Raw genomic sequence first — 19,893 nt, 5'->3', positions numbered from 1 at the left:
TACAATGATGATGAGGCGGTGAGTATTGTCCTTGTTGATGGTGGGGCCTCTACCAACGGATATCAGAATGGAGATCTCGGACAACCTAAGACTTCACGTTCAGCTGAAGGCGTGATCGAGAACAGGCTGTCAAGGTATCCACTTCTGTATCGCAGTACGTACATTATTGATGAGTTTCCACAACAGGATCTCTGTCTCGCAGGTTTTCGAGACATATCGGTTGGGGAGTCGTTGATTCGCCCATTGCGCAGCCAGGAATTGCAACCGTCCACCAATGGTCAAGCTTTTCTTCTCAACTGCGCCGTCTGACAACACATCAAGAGGCACTTTGGCAATCTGATTGGCCCCTTAGCTGAATCACGGACCTGATCTAAACAAGTAGAAATGAGAGATGACAGCCAACGATATGGCGTATCAACCATCCGAGCTTAACGGGGGTTCCCGGTGGAGGGCTCTAAGTTTCCCAGTGCTACAGCCTTGGGACCACGCCAGTGCAGTATTTTTGGGCTTTTTATTTGGACCGATCGGTGGCACTTCCAAGGTAACTTGCATTAGCGTGGCTCGGACAAGGTTTCTATTATTGTGGGTGGGAAGGGTTTGCCACCTGCTGGCTCCCATCGCACATGCTTGAACGCTGAAATGCATTGGTGCCTGCGGGTTTCGAAAAGTAGGCCGCAAGTCAAGATTACGCGAAACCCTTGCTTGGTGATATTCATTCCGATAAGAAGACCTTGCTTAGTCGCAATTTTGATGGATCAATGGCTATTACCATGACCGTCAAGGAGGGTACTAGAAGACAAGCGAAACTTACAGGCATAAGGGGCCAAAATACACAACGGAGCAAACAAGTGAAGAGAAAGCAATTAGCTATCATTATTCTGTCAGGCTCGGAACAGCCCGGTCAGCCAACGGAGACAGCGCTTGTGTCTTGACTCTGGACTCACGACTGTTCGCAAGTCTCTGCAGGTGTTCTGCAAAGTTATCACAATTGCTATCCTAGATTGGCAAACGGTTCTGTCCCCCCGCTTCCCTGTTTGGATGATTTATAATGAACCGTTTCTCTAACCGAAAGAGGTACTTATGATGCTTACAAAGCCAATCAGGACGTCTGCAATCTTGTCACGCAGAGGTACACACCCACACCGTAGATCAGGGATGGATCGTGTGACTCGGAATATATTAAGGCCCTAGCATGGTATCAATCCTGTGGGTTCGACTCCGACCTATTGAGTACCTATTCAGTCTCACCTTGCTGATGCCATTCGCCGCTTTCCCGCCCCTTCGTGCGACACTGAAACACACGACGCCCCTTGCGAGGCATCGGGAGGATACCGCGTCATCAGGGAAAATGCAAACGAGGGCGGGGGTAGAGGAAGAAGGGGAAAACGCAGCGCTCAATCCTCATGTGATATTGAAACAAACACCGCCAAATCAGCAGGAGTTTGCGATCGCAAGCAGATGCTTCGGCCCAGTTAGTTACAGTGTAGTGCGTCGAAGAATGTGACTGGATGCATGTGCGATTGTGCTCGCCTCGAGCCGTTGGGCACCATCCTATCACTCGACATCGCTAATCATCTCCTGGACATGTCCAGGACGGCCCGCCCCGACTTCCCGCCGATCTTATGCATGAAGTGTAAGGTAGTGTGGCATGCTCTCAGAACCCGTTGTCATCATTATTACCATAGCAGTGGCAGTGGGCCTCGGCCGTGATGAGCTACCATGATAAGCATGCCTCTGTCCTTATTTTCCTTCGCGTAGGTCGGTTATCATCACTTAAACGTTTGTTTGCTATTGCTCCATTTCAAGTCATGGCATATTACTTCTTAGGAGCTCTACTTTGCCGTCCGTCCATCTCTTTCCTTAATTTTGACCTTACTACGATGCATGAAAATCATCACCAGTGTCAACCTGCAAGCCACAATGACATCGGAGATATTCTTCCTGATATGTGGGAATCTAAGGTAGAGAGGTCTATCCTCCGGACGCTCTCTGTCCAGCGGTCAATGACAGACGCAACGCAACGGACACTCAAACCTCTTAAAATAAATCAGTTGGGATCATTACGACTGATGTTTCACATGACCGAAGGTCACAGCCAGCCTCACTCTGCCCTAGCGATTAGTATCACCCCATATAGGTCCTTGACAGCCATGAATAATCTGACGCTTTACTTAGTGTCGGGGTTCTCAGGTGTCTGATACCGTACATCAAATACGGTAATAGAACAGTGGTAATACAATAACAGTAAGTTATACTGCGTTTTTCCTTCTTTTATTTTTACCGACCATGTTTTTCGCAGGCTGATAGGCTGGGCTATTCTTCTTTGTCCCAACTTGTTGCCACGTTTTTTTTTGAACCCGATCGGCGCGGTGCATTGCCGTCCGCGTCTTTCCGTTGCCGCCAAAACCCACCGTCAGCTGGTGGGCTACACATTATTGGGCTCAGTGGGCTGTCCTTGGCCCCCCTTTCCAGGCCTCCAAGGCTCCAGCTCTGGGTGGTCAGTGGTCAGGGGTCACTAGTTACTCCGTCACTGTGGCCTTGGTCTCCGGGCTCGCAGGATGCAGTCTCCACCTCACTAACGGCCGCTTGTCCAGTAACCGAGTTGCTTTGGCTAGTGACTCTAGCAAGATCTTACCGTTCCATGGTTTCTAACTGACTTCTTGTCTTGGGCGCAAGGTTCCGGGTACAGCATCCCGTTGCGCAGCCCAACCAAGTCAATCAATTTCCCTGTCCGCATTGCGAACCTTGCCAGCCATCGGAGTATCACTAATTTAGGAAGAGTAGGGCAGCGGCATCCTGCAAACAGAGAATTGAGCCGGTTTCGATTGCTCACTCTAAGGCCAACAGGCTTAGAGCCATGTTCATTGGTCTGCAAACGTATCCACCGGACTAGCCTGCTTTGGGATCGACGGGAAGCCCGCATACGATTTCAGTCACGTGATCACATGCAGCCCAATCAGGGTCAGGGACTGGGCCGGGTTCCTAGCCTTCATAGGTTGGCTCGATGATGTTTCCTATTGTGGCTTGTCTGCGCGCTTAAAAACGTGCTTTGGATGGTTAGACAGAAGTCTAGCAGTAGTGACAGGCATCTCACCCACTTCTGTTCGAATCTTGAAAAGGCAAAAATGCAAGTCTTTCTGATTGCCAATGTCCGTGCTTACTGCTTACCCGACTGCAGCACTGCATTTTGTGCACACTTACACATACAAGCATGATCCTCCTTGATGACGTGGCAGAAAAGGAGGTCTGCGAGGCAACATTATTCTATGTATCTTGCTTGACGTGCTCATTCCACCAGTCTCAAGTCATGATCCAGTACGCATCGCTACATGTGTCCTTGTTTCTCGATTCTCCTTTATGGATCATCATTTGAGTGCGAGTCGTCAAGCATGTCTTGGGCATCGCAGCTCTTCAGCCTGACGTGCCGGCTTAATAATATCCTCTGCATCGCGTGACGGGTCGGGGAGATTAAACTCAGAAAAGCGAATCTCACGGAGTACCTGACTGCGCAGAGTTGGCTCACTTGACTCGTCAGGCAAGTCTTTGATCCCTTTCGGCGAACTCGACGAACTGAAAAAGAGCAGTGTTCCGACGACAGAACGCTCGGACAAGGAAAACCTTGGGTCAAGTCAGCTTCGCAACCACTCATCGAATCGCATTCCCCCTGTACGAAGGTGTCTTAATTTGAGCGTGAAGTCATTCATCCAAAAGAGGAAGTACTTGACTGTGACCGGTACTTGCGTCGGGAAAGAGACCGAGCATCGAGATTAGGTCATCGGATCATCTGTACGCCTAAGGTTTGCACTGAAGATCATCCCCTCGGCTCTAGCTATTTGGGGCCTTGGGCAGCAACAGCCACGAAGATCAGTGCCATCCGTCAAGCGTACTCCAAGATCTCGATTGTCTTATTCAGGTTAGGGCTACGGATAACTGGCATGCGTTCGCTGTACTTGGAAGAGACACTAGGTGACAAGCCTACAGCGTACACGCCAGATGCTGATCTATCACATTATCGCCCACATTCCTCGGATAGAATTAGCCGGGGATCACCATCAGGTGCGCTGTCTAGCCTATCTCATGCAAGGAGATGAGCCTAGGATCCAAACAAGGTTCTTCTACGACGAGGCCTCTCTAGAAGCGAGGATGCCTTGGGCAGCAGGGAGGCGACAGGTAGGCCAAAAGAATGCAAACGCACACTCACCTTTCACATGCGATCTATATTCCCTGTGTTGAGTTAATCCTAGACGATGCAGGGTACTTCTGTCTGAGTAAATAAGTCAACTCGCTGCAACTGTCTCGACGATATGTAGTTCTCGAGGCAGTTCAAATAATCCAGACAAGTCTAAAGGACAGATTAATCTCTACTAGTCGACGTTATCAAAGTCTATGCGTGTCATTGCCACTCCCCCTTCCGTGATGATAAGCGAACTCGTACAAAGTCAAATTCCGTAGGGCAGATATACTTTCACAAGCGCAGTTTACACCTCACACTTGAAATGGATACGTTCATTTCAATTGCAAGCTGCTTTAACCAGTATATTTTATTGTATTTACTAATGAGCAAATGAATAGCGTTTAAGTGAAGACAATTCGTGATGCTACTTTGCAACTGGAAGGGTCCTCCTCAGAAAAATATATCATCTGTTCTGCTTCTCTTCTGGAACCATCACTTATCCGTAGAACGAGATCATCAAAGCATCGAGTACACAGCAGAAATAGATGGATTATTTATCACGTTGTTGTTGTTGATTTACTTGCTTATAATTATTCTTTTATTTTGTTCTTTGTATGTAGGCCCACGAAGTCGTTGCGGCATCAAACTCTGATACCTGGGTCTCAATGGATCTCCTCAACAGTATGAGAGTTTCGTAGAAGGTAGAGATATTATTGATAATACACAAGCAGACCTTCACGAGCGCTTGAGTGCTCAAGATGAGAACTGACCCCTCGATTCGAGGGGAAAGATGATCATCTTTTGTCTGGATTGAGAAACCAGACAAGGATCGATAGACGCATTTATTGAACAGAAACTTCCGCCAGGATCTCGGCGAGTCAAACCGGAATCGATCCATCCAATAGTATGGTCTAGATGTAGGGTACAAGGAATCTAGGTGGAGAAAGGTAAGGTGTGGTTTGCAGGAGTCAGGAGGAGCAAGGCAGCCCTCCTGTTTAGTGGCCACAGTCCCAGGGTGATTTTGCCTTTCGCGAAGGTTGCTGACTTGAGTTAACTAGGTGTCAGGCACCAGCGAGGCGGATGCTTGGCCTTTGAAGATGACACCATGGCTCGTACAAGACATTGTGCGTCGCGAATGTTCAGGCACCGATGCAGAAATCGTTGCTCCTGTGTCCATGGAATAAGTACCAGAGGTGGTAAGCGGCATCGACGAATTCGCACGCCTGCAGAAGTGGATAACTCCCATTGACGAGAAATGGGCTGCACCGTGGAGCTAACGGCACGTCCCACGGGCCGGGCAGCGGCGCGCGGACAGCAGGCCATAACATGCAAGTCGGCGAGTGTGGGCAGTGGCGTGTCAATTGTTCATGGATTTGACCCAAGAACAGTTCTTACTGGAAGACCGAGACTGGCGGTCAATGACAGAGATAAGAGAGGGGGATGCATGCCAGCTTGCATTCAACAAATTCAGATCCACGGTAATTCAGCGTCGACAAAAATGCGTCTAGACTCTTACGACAAACTCACCCAACAAAGAGTGGATAGTATATGGTCGTATGTCGGTGCCAGGCCAGCAGCCAGCTCAGCGCCAGGGGTCCCGGGGTCCAAGTGTTGGAATATACTGATGATGTTACGAAAAAAAAAGATGCTGTGGCTCTTGCCACAACTAGGGAGTCTTCAATAGTGGACTTCGTATTTGTACGCCAAAGCAAAAAAACTACACCGCAAGATCGACGAGGTCATCGCGAGACGACCCTGGGGCGTCCAGGGAGGGAGTTGGCCTGCAACGAAATCTGGTTATGCGGAGTCGGACTCGGAGCCTGAATCCTGGTCGACTGGATCGGGCATAACGACGCTGTTCAAGTACGTAACCTGTGAAATGATACCGTTGTCAGTAAAACAGCGCTCATGAAAGAACTTCATTGACCGTTCTCATATGATGGCATGAAGCATGAGTGTACTCGATGGTGGGGACCATTGTGTCTCAGAGGCTACACCGCTGAAGTGGCTGGGAAGGGCATGACAAAGAGGGGAACAAGAAACCAGACAAGGGCCATGTATCTGATACGGGACGGTAAGATCCAATAGGTAGAGACGCGGACGGGCGGGAGAAAAGCCAATGAGGCTGCGCAACAAGGGTGGCTAGCATGGCTTACAAAGGGTTCCATGACACCAATGATGGCGGCAATTCTCTCTTGCACATTCGAGGCCATCAATTCCGAGTCAGAGAGGGGCTTTCCAATGGTGAAACTGCGTAGACGAAGTAATTCGATGTTTTCGTTGTTGGCCTCGTAACCCTACAGAGGAACCAAGTTTGTCAGCTGTCAGTACTTACAGACTGTGAAAATGAAATTAAGGCGCGGCAGAAGACCCGCCAGTAGGCAGATGCTGAACCATGGAAACAGATGAGACGGTGCAGAAAACTCTTCGACACCAAAGCAACTCCGGTGGGACAACGATGGCATTTCCGCGCTGGTTCTCGGAACCAAGTTTCAGGAGTCCAGAATTATGAGCAGAAGTCTTTCTGGGGCGAGCGAATATGGTCGTAGGCTCGCAAGGCTTGGGTGTGAGAACGCGACCTCCCAATACGGGTAGCTCCGGCTACCCGAGCGCGGCTGCGCTTCTTGCTATCAACAACCTCGACACACACACAAAGCACTGAAGAACAACTGCCATCAATGCTGTGATATCATTTGGCTGCTCCTTTTTCTGAACTGACAGCCAAGAGCATTGTTTGATTGGCCAGAACGTGTCTTTTGAGCCAGCAGAACTTGTCATCCCATGATGGAGAGCCATCACTAACCAGCAGTACCACCGCGCCCAGGAGTCGCTCTGAAGCCTCTGATTATGGCACCGTCACCTGCACCAAATCTGCCCATCTGATAGAGTACTGCTCGAAAGGATTCGATGGGAACGCTTTGCGCCCGTGACAGTGGTGGTTGGTGTGTGCCAGATGATAGGATGAAACATCGAGAAAGAGCTGTACCTACCTTGGGCTTTGTTTTGAGCGCGCTTTCTTTATTTTGACTAACAAAGGCTTGGACAGCCTTCTTTTCGTCGTCAGGAATCCCATTGAAAAACTCGCGGCGCATCTCCGGTCTTCGCAGCACAGCCTTCAAACGATGCGAATTATGGTCGATATCTTCTCGAAGAAGAGCAAGCTTATCAGCTTCTGGGTGCCAGAGTCCCGAGCCTGTGAACGGCACCACTTTGTGAGCTTAAGGCATCATGGCCTAGAGATAATGGGGGAAGAGGACAAGATTCTGGAAGCAAGGTTGTCACCAGTTCTCGAAGGAGCCGTAGTCGTCGACGGAGCCCCGTGAAATGGTGCAGACAGAAAGGTTGCCCAGAGTCAAATCGGAATGAGGGTAAACTGGCGATGGTGCAGAACCCATTGGAAGCGGAATTCACTCTGAGCGGCAGAGGCCCATGAGTGTTAGGGAATCACTCACCGACAAAGCAAGATCCGGGTTGCAGATGCACATAGTAAGCGGCATAGGGGCCTTTTCTGCCGGTGCGGGACCTTATGAAAGGCGTTCAGGCAATGAATCTCTTGCACAAGGGCAGAGAATGAACCTACCATGCAGCTGAAAAGTGCGTCTAGTCAAAGCAATCGTCAACCCACCAACGATCTGAAGATGGGCACGCGAAACGCAACATGCTGACAGGTCAAGCTTGAATATAATACATACCTTGTACGGAGTGGGGTCTTTGCTGAATCGAATGTCTCTGTGGATGCGGAAGACCTGGCAGGACACGTCAGTCAATGCATTTGCTTCGTTCCACCTCATCGGTTTTTTCGCCTTTCCGGGTTTAACGATGACAAAGATGTTTCGGAAAAATGACACTTACGATATCCTTTGCAGGCAACTCAGGGATGGTGTTGTCCAGCTCTGATATCTTTTCTGTGAGACTCTCGACGAAGGTTTCCCAGTCTCTCTTCGAAGCACGATAATCCGCGTCATGTGCTGCCCAGGTTATAGGTGGTTAGACATGTTTTAAAATCGGGGATATCATATTCTGTCGCCAATACCTTTGAGCCACTGTCTGTCGTTATGTTTCGCTAAATCTTGCAAGAAAAGCATGGTGTTCGGATGCAGTGTATGGTCCTGATAGGGGATATCTCCGGGGTCTCTGGCTTTGGGTTTTTTGATGAAGACTTCTTTTCCGGGTCCTAAGCCAGTGCTGACACCCTCTCTCCATAGTTCTTTGTCCTTTAGCGAAGCTGCTATGTCCTCATTAGGATGGCCTTCTTCCTCGTTTCCTTTGCCTCTTCTCGCCGGTGTCTTCCGACCTCCACTAGGGTTAGCCGTCTTTGTTGTTGATCTTTTCTTTCTCTCCTCATCTGTAGATAGCGCCTCCGGTCCCTCAGAGTCCGATTCAGTTGACGGGGAGGATAAGTTTGTATCTTCGTAGGCTGAGCCTGAGTCTTCTTCCACCTCGAATGCATGACTAGATTCAGGGTCTGATTCTTCATTTCCCTCGTCTTCAAAATATTTGCTCTTTCTGGCGGTAGATCTGCCGGCCATCTTGGCGGCTGTGCTGTTGTACCTTTGTCTTTTCGGATCTGTTTTCGAGGCTGCAGAAATTCTGTCAGACGCGCGCCTTTTTGGAATCGGCGCTGGAGCTGCCGCAGGCGCGGGAACGGCCCGAGACGATCGACGAGGCATTGGATCCGAAAGAAGGCAAGATAAGAAATTGCTTTTGAATATACCGTTTTTCTTTTCAGAGCAAGCTATTATCGGAGACGAGTCTCTGATGACATATACGTAGCTACGCAGGATAAAGAGGAGCCGAGCGGGAGCAGGAATTGTGGGTAAGCGATAGTTAGTCTATGACATTTAAGAGATTGTCCGCGGTTTGCTTCGTAACGGTCTGACGGGACAAGCGGGCTACGCAAGATTTAGTTAGCGATTGATTGACTTTGAGACGGTTCAAGCGGATGACGGGACAAACCAGGAGGCTGGTAACTTATGGGGCGCTTTTCGCGTGGAAAAGGCGGACGGGCCCTTTGCTCCCGTGCCGCTAAACTTAGCGCGCGCTCGCTTGATAGACGACAATCGCTAGCGAAAAGCTTTAGCGATGCCGGGAGACTGGAGGACATGTTGACGAACAAGACATACCGCATCTATAAATTCCCAAGCTTCTCTTTGTAACCGTGCTGGGGCCTATTATACTGTTAGAGAAAACGGAAAGACACTCGCCATTTCTGCAACGGACCAATTCCGATTTCAGGTGCACTGCCGGACGCCTCGGTCGTCTTTTGCCGAAACAGACCGCGATCTTTCAGGGTGATTCAGCTGCAGATAAAGAGTGTCATAGCGCGGAGGCGAGTCATGAGCAACCCGGAGGTAGGCACGATTCCAGAGGTCTTTGAATCTCGAAAGCGCAAGATCCTCGCGGAACTGTCTGTCCCAGACACAGAGTATACGGATCTCTCACCCAAAGGATCGGTAGATGAGGGTATCCGCGACTTAATCCACGATATCAATGCTCTGCCCGGTCTGGTGACCACCAGTAGTTGTGCTGGGCGAATCAGCGTCTTCTTGGAGGGGAGAAAAAAGCAAAATGACCACCAGCAGGAGCAACGGCAGTTCGCGCCCTCCGGAGGCAAAGGCGCAGGGAAGTGGCTGTATGTCTCGCATGATCCTCTGAAAAGCTTTTGGACAGGTCGTAACAACGATGATTCCGATTCGATGCAAGGCAAAGATTATCCGAGAAGTCTGCATGAATTGTTTGGGATGGTTCCTGGAGATGGAAAGCCTCCGGGGCTGAAAGAAGGAGGTCACGCCCCGCGTCTGGTGCGCTTCCACTACGATCCTATGGTAGGTTGACAGTCCTTTATCACTTGACTCTCAATATGATGCCGGTCAACGTATATCGCCCTTTTTCTGGCTCTACTTCCAGGACAATCTTTTCAGAATCTTCCAAGGCCACTATCACCCTGTTCAATTCAGAGACCGACAAATCAGAGAACTTATACTGATACCATCTCTCTCAACAGATCCTTCATATTATGGCAGCCACACTTCACCACGCTCATCCTGTATTGTCAGCTGCTGCAACTTCTGGATTTCGGGAAAGTGGATTACAGAGTCTCCGTTGCCTTGAAGGCGAAAATGGCCCAAGTCCTATTGTTGCCGTGCGCTCTGCCGGGTTGTCACTCGAATCTGTCATTGGCTATTGCGAATCTTCCGATGAAGAAGACGATACGAGCAGCAAGGAGTCTGTCATCCGCAGTCTGGTCACGGAAGAATATCTTCAAATGCTGGTCGCCATCTCGAACGAGAGGTTTTCAATCAATGCGGAGCGCAAGGAAAGATTTCGGACAAGCCTGCTCAATCTTTGCTCGAGGGAGCAACCTTGTGGCTCAAGGACAAGGCTAAAGGCCAAACCTGAAGGCTGGGAAGATCCTGCGGCACGCAGAGAGAGGAAGAGGGCGGAAGGGCTTATGAGGAAGAAGGTTCTCGAGGCTCAGGCAAAATCTGCTGACCACGAGAGTACAGGGACATACGAGTTGGGATGGGGGACTGATCCAACGCCTTTATGAGAATCCTAGATACATGATCGAGAAACAAGTCATCTAATCTAGATCAGTGATTTGCCAGTGAAGAACAGGTCATGGTGCCGCCTGCACCGCCAGTCAGCCGCATGAGTGAGATCAAAGAGGAATCAAAAGATAAATGATATTCGTTAACACGCAACCTCCCAAGGGTTCCTCGAAACAAGCTGAGTTGACACTGCATGATATCTTAATCGATATCGACCGTGTCAAATTGACTCCAATTCTGCGCATCAGTCACTTTTGAATTCAATATCTTCCCGCTCGAAAGTGGGCACGAAAGATGTACAGTGCTAGGATGAGCCAAGCACTCGTTGCCTTTCAAAGTACCAAATCGATACAAAGAAGATCTCAAACTGCTGGCGGCAATCTACAACGGAGCCAAAAGATGGCAAGACATTGTTCGCCGTTCAAGAATGGAAAAAACCTGGAAGTCTGCAGTACCGGCCGTCCCACGACCCTGACGCGCTGAACCTTAATGGTTGCCTGCGGACGGAAGACAAGTGGGAGAAGACAGGGTATTCCGATGACCTGGAAACCTACCTCGTATCCCGGCCGAAGAATGCATATACATTGCACGGCGCCAGCCGTCATCGCTGCTCTCAGCGAAGGAGCTGCGGCTGCCAAGTTGAACGCTTGCACGGCGAGAAGGTGTCGCGAAAATATCAGTCCTGGAAGATGTCCGAACATTGACTGGACTATTATCGCTTCCAGAGGACACGATGGTATTGGCATGGGACTCGCGGCTGCTTCCGGTAGTGGACTCGGACAGTAGGCCGGATTTCTTTGTGTTCTCCTGATCATTCTTCATCCAGCCCGTCAGGACAAGATGGCTAAGGATGCTCATCTCATGCGAGGAAGCATCTTCCCAGGTCATGGTTTTAGCTATGTTGGACGGCCATTCGAGCCAGATAGGACCGTAAGGAGACTCAAGGTGAATGTTGGTCAAAGGGAAATTGTTGGGCAGCTTCATGTCAGTGCGATCATGGAGGGTACCTTTCGATATCAACTTGACATAATACTGAATGCTCAAACTGTCAGTGTGTGCCAAACCAGGGCCCGAAAAGCTGCAAAGCTCGAGACAAGTCAAAAAAGGAGGACATACAAGCAGCGTGCTCTCTTCGGTCTTTGGCAACTTGACGAGAGTATCAAAAGGGAACCATTTGCCCATATCTGGGAACTTCAAGATCTCTGTGGTATCCTCCGAATTGACACAAAGGGTGAACTTCTGGCGCTCATTGAAGGCAGGACAATTCAATCCAGCATAAAGAAGTTCTCTCAGCAGCCTTTGATCAAGACCAACTGTGTTCGACCTCTTGACTCGCGCAACGAGAGAGAGGATGTGACGATTAACCAGTTCAAACAACTGATTGCGGTCATGAACTGTGTACAGCTTGGTAGCGTACCACGGGAACTAAGCAGAGTGGTGTATGGTTAGCATATTGTCTCCCTCATGTGCGTCTACGCACAATAGCATCAGACGAAAAGGGTTTACCTTGTAGAGTGTGCTGATGGTGGACTCGTAAGTGCGCTGGGGACACTTCGCACAGAACGGAGACTGACAATCTTGTTAGTGCCTTGAACAGACAAGCGAACAAAGACCGAACTGAATCGAGTGAAGGTTACTTACACGGTGCGGTATCTCTGCATGGCGAATGGCATTGACGATTTCCTCGCTGGTGAAAAAGCCCGAGAACCCAGTAGAAAAGGGGTCATCATTGGGGATGGCGGTAGGCATAGCATCTTTCCAGATGATGCACTTGGCACGGGGAACAGGTCCTTGAGCAGAGCGTCTTGGTTACTGAACTCAACATCAACAGAACGATTACCCAGACGAGGAGCGCGGCCAGTCTCATAAATTCGGTTGATGCGAGTAGCAGTCTCCTGGGCATCAGTCGTGGACTGGAACTCCGCATAGCAGTCCATTGTCTTAGCGGTGGAACGCTCCATGATGATATGGATTGCGCAGCCCTGTTGCGGAGTAACAAGGCGTGCTTGGCGGCCTAGAAACTGAACGATTTCCTGCCGGGTGACTGAGTAGGGAATCTTCCTTGCTTGTTAGCTGAAGGCCAGTGGACGTTACAACCGAAGGACTGTCATGCTTTTAGAGACATGCGAAGGCTTTGACTTACGTTCGCGATCTTTACCACTCCCCACTGAGGGGGCATTCTCTTGTGGACTTGGCTCCCAATCGGCATCTCAGTGGGAAGGGCCACCGTGTCGAAACTCTTCTCACAGTCAGCAGCCTGGGTAGCTATCTCACGATGCTCAGAGTCATGCTCCAGGAGCTGGTGCAAAGAAGAGCGCGGAGCCCAGTGAGAACCAGCTGGGGCAAACCCCGTCTGCTTGGGACGGACTGAGAGCTGGAGCTGAGTGTTCGCGGCAGGCAGCCCAGCTTGCATCCCGTGAGCTTGTCCTATGACGCCAGGAAGAGCGTGAGCCATACTTTGCATACCATAGAAAGGGGAGTACATGAAGGGGCATTCCTGCTGCAATGGCTGGGACGGATTCGGATTGCCTGGGGCCATCATATACTGTCCCTGCTGCGGAGCAAAGCCCGGCATGCCAGGAGCTCCGAAGGGAAGCATGTTGTAGCTCTGTGGGTAAGGAGGTGTGAAAGCATATCCGGACTCATGACCGGAGACTTGACTGTTGGTTTCCTTGCCCTCCATTGTAAGATGAGATGGTTAACATGCAAGAAGGTTGAAAGAGAAGAGAAGAGACGGGAAGAAGCACTTCTCATAGCAAGAGACAAGATCTTATTGTTAGAAGCGTCGGGGCAGATGAGCGCCATAGTAACAGAATGTTGGGATGAAAAACCCGCTTTTGATTCAGGATTCACTCATATTCACTATTATATGCTGTCTCCACAGTGAAGTGTTGCCTACATCTACAGGATTAGACAATGAGCTCTGTTAGGAGACAATACAATATCTAAACGTGAGGCCATCAGTGGTGGGCTTAGACACTTATGCTACATAATGAGCTCTCTATCAAGACATCATCAAACTGAACGGAGAAAGAGATCCGCCGAAGGTAGTGCCAAGCTCATGAACTGACATCTGAATCAGAATATCATCCGTAGAGGCTAGTCCTCAGCAAGTTAGATGACCAGTGAATGGAATATCAGCACTTGATGTCTGAAACATAGCATCCCTCATAATTCACTAGGAGCAGTCACCATCCCTGCGAGTATGGGAGTACGGTCACACGGATATGTGGGGAACTAAATGTTGGGAGTATCCCTTAACAATGAGGTACTGACAAAGTGTGATATACCTCATGGATAAGTGAATATAAAAGTAGACTTGGAGAGAAATTTCGAGCTGTACTGCCAATTTAGCTGCGCTTCAGAGGCGGCTATAGAGTGTCGAGATCGAGACGTGTCGGTTGAGATTTGTGCATTGTTTTATCGCAGTGGAGGTAATCGGGCAGTGAGTCAAGAGGAGTCACAGTCCTGATGAATTGCCGTAGATACATGGATGAATTGTAAAAGTGAGCAAGCTCACTGGTTTGATTCAAGAGTGAAATTGAGGATCTAAGGAGGGAATGGGGGATCCGGCGGACTGCCCGAATGTTTCCCTTTAACTGCCTAGATCGCCTGTACAGAGGTTTTCATTGGACGGAACAGAGGTCATGTATAAGTCAAGGAGAGATGTAGGTAATATCAATGATTTTCTAGTCAAACTGTAGCATTATTAGAAACGCAGTGATCATGGGAAAGAGGGGGAGGTCTCTTACAGGTGTCAAGAAAGACTCGGCGACAAATCGAGCACGGGCATTCAACTGGATAACGTTAGCCTTGAACCATCAAGTGGGAGCGAAGAGTCTGAGAACATACGAAGAGCTTCATCTCAGATATCTCCTTGTCCACTTCCTCCATGAATTGGATGATAAAGTCGACCAGCTTGTGCTTCAACATAGCTTCTGTATGGAAGTTCGTGATCAAGAACGAGATGTCATATCCCTTGAACAGATTAGCAAGTTGTCGTTCCTGCGGCTTTGAAGGTCATATGGTCACTTACCTTGACTGGTTTCCTCCGCAAGATGAAGAAGGATTCCGCGCGTTGTGTCAAGAATCTGGTGAACTTGTGGACCAGGATATGTTCAATTTCATCTGCTTGCTTGATCCTGATGCTCACACGAACGCTGTTCACGCTGGGCTCAATCAAGACCTTTTCGTTCTCATTCCGAGAAATTGTGAGGGGGTTAAGGAGGAGTTCCGGGGAGCTCTGAGCCTCGATTTCAGGAACATTATGCCTTTCGGAGGTTTGCGAGGCGAAGTTCGAGATCGCAAGAGCGGCCGTAAGCGAGGACCGAACGCATTGAAGATAGGGGCGCAATGATTGAGACTGCCAGATGATCGATATCAGATTCCGCCAGGTGTTCACGGGGTACGGCCTACCATAACGGGGATGCGAGGTATGGTGATTCCACGTCACTGTTGCTGTTCCCCACTCCAACTCTGTCAACGTTCGGTTTCAGCCAGGTATGATGATTGTCAAGATTGCACCAATTGACCACACACAGATGCAGCACTATCAGAAAAGCTGGACTAAAACAGGATAAATGATCGTACTCGAGCACATGTACTAGGCAGTCGACTTCAGGAGCCGACGACATCCCGCACGGCTTGCTTGGGCGGTGATGTCGTATGTGATTGTTTGCTTTGTTTGCCTTGTTTGTAGCTTCCGCCCCACGCTTCTCTGGAGTCATCTCTCGCACCTCCGTTGATTATGCGCCACCCGCCCAGTAATCTATCAAGTGAAGCTCATCTGGAAGACTTGAAAGCATCTGTTGAGCTCTGACAAGATGGCTACAATACCAAGTATGACTACCCGCTCTGCTGAGATGCATTCTGAATATTTTTGAAGCTTGTACTGATATCATGTTCTCAGTTATCGTGAAGCATCAAGGCAAACGTCATGAGGTCGAGCTCGATCCATCTGCGAATGGCGAAACACTCAAATATCAGATGTACTCCTTGACTGGAGTCGAACCCGAGAGACAGAAGATCTTGGTCAAGGGTGGCCAGCTCAAAAATGAGACGCCTTTGTCCGCCCTTAACGCTAAACCGGGTCAGACATTTATGATGATGGGTACGCCGTCTGGCGGTCAAGATGCCGTAGACTTGGGACGGCCAAAGGAACCAGTCAAGTTTCTGGAGGATATGACCGAAGCCGAGGCTGCCAGAGCGGAGGGAGCCACCCCTGCTGGTCTACAGAATCTTGGAAATACTTGCTACCTCAACTCTACCCTACAAACCCTGAGGAGCGTCCCGGAGCTTCAACAGGAGCTTCTAAACTACAGACCCAGCGCGGGCTCTTCAGCAGGTTCAAGACTTTCAGATCTCAGCAGCCTGGGCCTTGGTGGTCTTGGTGCCTCCATGGATCTTGTATCCTCCTTGCGGGATTTGTTCAAGCAGATGTCCGAGACGCAAGAAGGTTTCCCGCCACTTATGTTTCTCAATGCTTTGAGAAGCATCTTCCCTCAATTTGCTCAGAAAGACAGAAATGGACATGGCTATGCTCAACAAGACGCTGAAGAGGCTTGGTCGCAAATTGTCACTCAATTGCGAAGCAAACTGGTGATCAAAGAGGGGGAAGGAGACTCCGCTACCGAAGTATCGTTCGTGGATAAATATCTTGCTGGTCGATTCGAATCGGTCACCGAATGTGACGATCCGGCGGCAAAGGCAGCTGGCGAGGAAGCGACAAAAAGCTCCGACATCTTCTACAAGCTGGATTGCCACATCGGCAAAGAGACAAACCACTTGCATGATGGAATACTGGCCGGTCTCGAAGAGAAAATTGAAAAGCGATCACCTACGTTGGACCGCGACGCCGTCTACACTAAACGATCCCGCATTGCCCGGCTGCCCAAGTATCTGACCGTGCACTTTGTCCGCTTTTTCTGGAAGCGTGAGACCCAAAAGAAGGCCAAGATCATGCGCAAAGTGACTTTCCCTGCCGAATTGGATGTGGTGGACTTTTGTACGGAGGAGCTCAAGAAGCAGTTGATCCCTATCAGGGATAAGGTACGAGATATTCGGAAAGAAGAGGTCGACGTTGAGCGTGCCCGCAAGCGCCAGAAGCTTGCTCATCAGCGGGAGGAGGAGCTGAAGAGAGCCGCTGAGTCTGATGCGGGTCTTGAACCCATGCAAAAGAAGCAAGCCACGGAGGGGCAAAAAGAGGCTACAAAGAACGGCGAGCAAGATGGGGACACAGCCATGACAGATGTCTTCAAGTCGGATGCAGAGTATGAGGCTGAGAAGAATGCCTCAATTCTCGCTGCAAAGAAAGAATTGGCTGCACTGATTGACCCCAAACTCGCCTCAGATGCCGGTACAAACAAGTCTGGCCTCTACGAGTTGCGCGCAGTCATTACGCATCAAGGCGCCAGTGCTGACAGTGGTCATTACACTTCGTATGTGAAGAAGCAGCCAAGTGGCAAGGGCGAAGAGGACGGAAAATGGTGGTGGTTCAACGACGAGAAGGTCACCGAGGTGGACGGAGAAAAGATCGAGACCCTTGCTGGTGGTGGTGAGTACATCGCTTGTTTCTCTCTATTGATGGAACTTTGACTGACATCAGGCAATTTCAGGCGAATCCCATTCTGCACTGATCCTTCTCTACCGCGCAGTTGACTTGCCCACTGCGGAATAAGAAGCTTCAACGCTTACTGATACCAACTCTACCGTGCCTTCGGTCTACATCTTAGAGAAATGAAGTTCAGCACATAACGACCACATGAAGCATCATTGAATCAAGATTTCGCATCGGCTAGACTCCTGCAGTCTTCCTTGTCCTTAGCGTCCAACTTTTTTCGGTGACTCCGTGAACATTGCATGCGTGCTATTCTTACGAAGAACCTTTAGATATATGAACCCAGGGACGTTCCCGAAGTGTTAGACAGTACTTCAGTAACATTTGAATCTGTATAAGGAACAATGACATGGCGTAGAAATGCCCTCCTCAAAGTTAGTTCACGTGACTTCAACCTCGGCATCGGCGCTTTGTCTCCCCCTGCCGTTGAAGGTTGCTTATGATAAATTGTACTGGAAACGCGTATCGTCTGAACCGCAGCAATACCTATCGCCAGGTTGCGATGTGATTCAGATCATCATGCTCGGCCCTCGCAGAATCTTTCAATCTCGACCGCGCTGTAATGCAACTCAGTTGAAGTCAGTGCATCTCTCGAAGACCCGTCTGTCGCGCCATGCCAGCACTATTGCCCAAGCAGAGCTACCAGCAGCCAAGTCGAGGTGGCCACGGCGACTGGCCTACGCAGGAATATTTGGTGGATTAGGGGTCGCCGCTGGCAAATGGATGGATGAGAAGGTCTCGGCACCCGCAGTGCCAGGAACAGTGGAAGACGCAGCCAAGCTAGAGGAGATCAATCACGTATTCGAGCACGGGCTGCCTATCGTGCAAGAACTAAGAAACAATCCGGACTACGTGGAATCGAATGCATACGAAGGATTTTCGGAGGAGGACAAGGCGCACAGATTGACGTCTGGACCGCTGCGTGGGAGTCGGGGGTTGGCACTCCAGGTTCGTATCTTTACCTCACGCAGCATCATGGCGGAGACGCCAATCAATTCGGGATTGAGAGATTTCTTGGCCTGCATATTGATATCATTACCGAGCGACCCTGCCTACCGAGCACTCTAAATGCCGGCATGAAAGCTCGATCAACCTCGGAAGTACTGGACACTCGCTAATTAATTTATTGTTGTACAGAGAGTTTTCTATAATGACAAGGAGAAGAAAGTCATTAGTGTGGTATACCTCGGATCGGGTCTGGAGGGTTGGCCAACGGTTGTCCATGGTGGCGCTCTCGCTACTGTGCTTGACGAGAATCTGGGACGTGCTGCTATACGCCAATTTCCGGCACGCACCGGCGTCACAGCCAATCTTGAGATCAACTACCGCGCTCCGGTATATTCAGGCAACTTTTACACATTTCACTCGCAGGTAGACCCAGAAAGAAGCACTGAGCGCAAGGCGTACGTGACTGGTGAGATCCGCGACCCGGTCGGGCGAGTGTGTGCGCAAGCCTCTGCGATTTTCGTGGTTCCAAAGGGATTCAGGTTACGGGAGATTGGAGAACGATTCTGATTTTCTGATCCGGTTGATTCGTCGGAGACAAGACTGGGACATGCCGTGATGTCGACGAGACCTTCAAGCCCGTACAATTGGATAGATGCTCAGTCAATGATCGAGATTTCCCTGCTCGATATAATTGAATACTAAGTCTATCTCGGGGCTATCGAAGGCGGATTGCTCGACTTGTCGCCTATCTCTTCTCGCTATGCATAACATGGCGCTCAATGGTCCACTAACAGGATATTATTTTCAGTACGTACATATCTAGCTCGATAGATCGCGATCGTATGACAGGTGAGGCTGTTCCGGAATATTTCGAATATCACTCAATTCAAGTTGCATGAGCTCTTGGAACAGGCATTTTGACACCTTGGGAGACATTAATGGGGCCGATAGCGGAAACTGGGGAAAGTCCGGGGTATTGACTTTTGGAGTGGTCCACTTGGCCCGATCAAATGGGCAGACAAATGAAATGACCGATTTATTTTCGCTGGCTACTGGCTAGCTCGACTCTGGTCATATATCCGTTTCTCTCCTCCCTCCCAATCAAGTAGCATAAACTCAATCAACACATGGCCCAGTCAAAGTTAATAGGAGCTTGTTTCCCCCCCTATCGCCTGCGCCACGCCTGCGGGTCCAATCCCCCGCACTCTCCACGGCCCAGATGAGCCCTCGTCGGCAATCACTGAAGCACTGTTCGCACCAGAATTCTGGAAAGTGCCTCGGTTCTGTCTCGATATGGAAGCACCTCCGTTTGAAACATGGAGATACTCTGGTAGAGGTGGTCGACGAACCTGGCTCGCTTGGTCGTATTGGGGTCAGTTCTCCGCCTAAGATCATGATTCACTCAAACGTGACTCCGCCCATGAACCTAAGCATTCTCGTCGTGGAGGCTACCGAGAGCTTGGTTTATTATTGAACTTTGTTATTCTGCTCGACCATCGACACGTATAAAAAGCGCAGACTTGCTGGCTGATCGACACGATTATTTTCCTTGTTTCTTCCCCAATACTACTACCAGGTCATTGCTTTCTGCGGCATTGGACCGA

At 49.8% G+C, this 19,893-nt stretch overlaps 7 protein-coding genes across 7 annotated transcripts; 4 read left to right on the top strand and 3 right to left on the bottom strand.

The window, feature by feature from the left end:
• Nucleotides 1-1,592: 1,592 nt before the first annotated feature.
• Nucleotides 1,593-2,409, top strand: P174DRAFT_152797 (uncharacterized protein). The gene has a single exon (XM_024821170.1). The coding sequence runs from the start codon at nucleotides 1,710-1,712 to the stop codon at nucleotides 2,196-2,198; it is 489 nt and encodes a 162-aa protein (XP_024684702.1). The 5' UTR covers nucleotides 1,593-1,709; the 3' UTR covers nucleotides 2,199-2,409.
• A 3,749-nt stretch (nucleotides 2,410-6,158) lies between these two features.
• On the bottom strand, nucleotides 6,159-8,844 carry P174DRAFT_459574 (DUF2461 domain-containing protein; the record flags this gene model as incomplete). The annotated part of the gene is made up of 9 exons (XM_024829774.1): nucleotides 6,159-6,182; nucleotides 6,223-6,471; nucleotides 6,510-6,599; nucleotides 7,165-7,367; nucleotides 7,627-7,697; nucleotides 7,755-7,774; nucleotides 7,867-7,920; nucleotides 8,027-8,142; nucleotides 8,208-8,844. 9 exons carry the CDS (start codon nucleotides 8,842-8,844, stop codon nucleotides 6,159-6,161), a joined length of 1,464 nt encoding a protein of 487 aa, XP_024684701.1.
• Nucleotides 8,845-9,510: 666 nt separating this feature from the next.
• On the top strand, nucleotides 9,511-10,724 carry P174DRAFT_419986 (tRNA wybutosine-synthesizing 3 family protein; the record flags this gene model as incomplete). Its single annotated transcript, XM_024824829.1, has 2 exons — nucleotides 9,511-9,999; nucleotides 10,179-10,724. The coding sequence occupies 2 exons, from the start codon at nucleotides 9,511-9,513 to the stop codon at nucleotides 10,722-10,724; spliced, it is 1,035 nt and encodes a 344-aa protein (XP_024684700.1).
• A 487-nt stretch (nucleotides 10,725-11,211) lies between these two features.
• On the bottom strand, nucleotides 11,212-13,408 carry P174DRAFT_459570 (uncharacterized protein; the record flags this gene model as incomplete). The annotated part of the gene is made up of 5 exons (XM_024829773.1): nucleotides 11,212-11,703; nucleotides 11,842-12,150; nucleotides 12,202-12,244; nucleotides 12,403-12,782; nucleotides 12,869-13,408. 5 exons carry the CDS (start codon nucleotides 13,406-13,408, stop codon nucleotides 11,212-11,214), a joined length of 1,764 nt encoding a protein of 587 aa, XP_024684699.1.
• Nucleotides 13,409-14,414: 1,006 nt separating this feature from the next.
• Nucleotides 14,415-15,144, bottom strand: P174DRAFT_430392 (actin-related protein 2/3 complex subunit 4 family protein; the record flags this gene model as incomplete). Its single annotated transcript, XM_024825624.1, has 5 exons — nucleotides 14,415-14,423; nucleotides 14,478-14,522; nucleotides 14,578-14,703; nucleotides 14,762-15,088; nucleotides 15,142-15,144. The coding sequence occupies 5 exons, from the start codon at nucleotides 15,142-15,144 to the stop codon at nucleotides 14,415-14,417; spliced, it is 510 nt and encodes a 169-aa protein (XP_024684698.1).
• A 326-nt stretch (nucleotides 15,145-15,470) lies between these two features.
• P174DRAFT_440694 (ubiquitin-specific protease UBP6) lies at nucleotides 15,471-17,684 on the top strand. The gene is made up of 3 exons (XM_024827111.1): nucleotides 15,471-15,564; nucleotides 15,635-17,278; nucleotides 17,340-17,684. The coding sequence occupies exons 1-3, from the start codon at nucleotides 15,549-15,551 to the stop codon at nucleotides 17,399-17,401; spliced, it is 1,722 nt and encodes a 573-aa protein (XP_024684697.1). The 5' UTR covers nucleotides 15,471-15,548; the 3' UTR covers nucleotides 17,402-17,684.
• A 116-nt stretch (nucleotides 17,685-17,800) lies between these two features.
• P174DRAFT_440693 (PaaI family thioesterase) lies at nucleotides 17,801-19,338 on the top strand. The gene is made up of 2 exons (XM_024827110.1): nucleotides 17,801-18,289; nucleotides 18,479-19,338. Exons 1-2 carry the CDS (start codon nucleotides 18,065-18,067, stop codon nucleotides 18,854-18,856), a joined length of 603 nt encoding a protein of 200 aa, XP_024684696.1. The 5' UTR covers nucleotides 17,801-18,064; the 3' UTR covers nucleotides 18,857-19,338.
• Nucleotides 19,339-19,893: the final 555 nt, after the last annotated feature.

Source organism: Aspergillus novofumigatus (genome assembly GCF_002847465.1).
Source record: "Aspergillus novofumigatus IBT 16806 chromosome Unknown P174scaffold_3, whole genome shotgun sequence".
In the NCBI taxonomy this organism is placed as follows: Eukaryota; Fungi; Ascomycota; class Eurotiomycetes; order Eurotiales; family Aspergillaceae; genus Aspergillus; species Aspergillus novofumigatus.
The sequence above is the reverse complement of the archived record's forward strand: the minus strand, read 5'-3'. Positions and strand labels throughout refer to the sequence as shown.

Bases quoted from the DNA above. Each gene is read 5' to 3' on its own strand.
- P174DRAFT_152797 (XM_024821170.1), top strand. From the start codon at position 1,710: ATGAGCTACCATGATAAGCATGCCTCTGTCCTTATTTTCCTTCGCGTA.
- P174DRAFT_440694 (XM_024827111.1), top strand. The intron at 17,279-17,339 runs GTGAGTACATCG...AGGCAATTTCAG, and splicing joins CGAGACCCTTGCTGGTGGTG to GCGAATCCCATTCTGCACTG.
- P174DRAFT_440693 (XM_024827110.1), top strand. From the start codon at position 18,065: ATGGATGAGAAGGTCTCGGCACCCGCAGTGCCAGGAACAGTGGAAGAC. The intron at 18,290-18,478 runs GTTCGTATCTTT...ATTGTTGTACAG, and splicing joins GTCGGGGGTTGGCACTCCAG to AGAGTTTTCTATAATGACAA.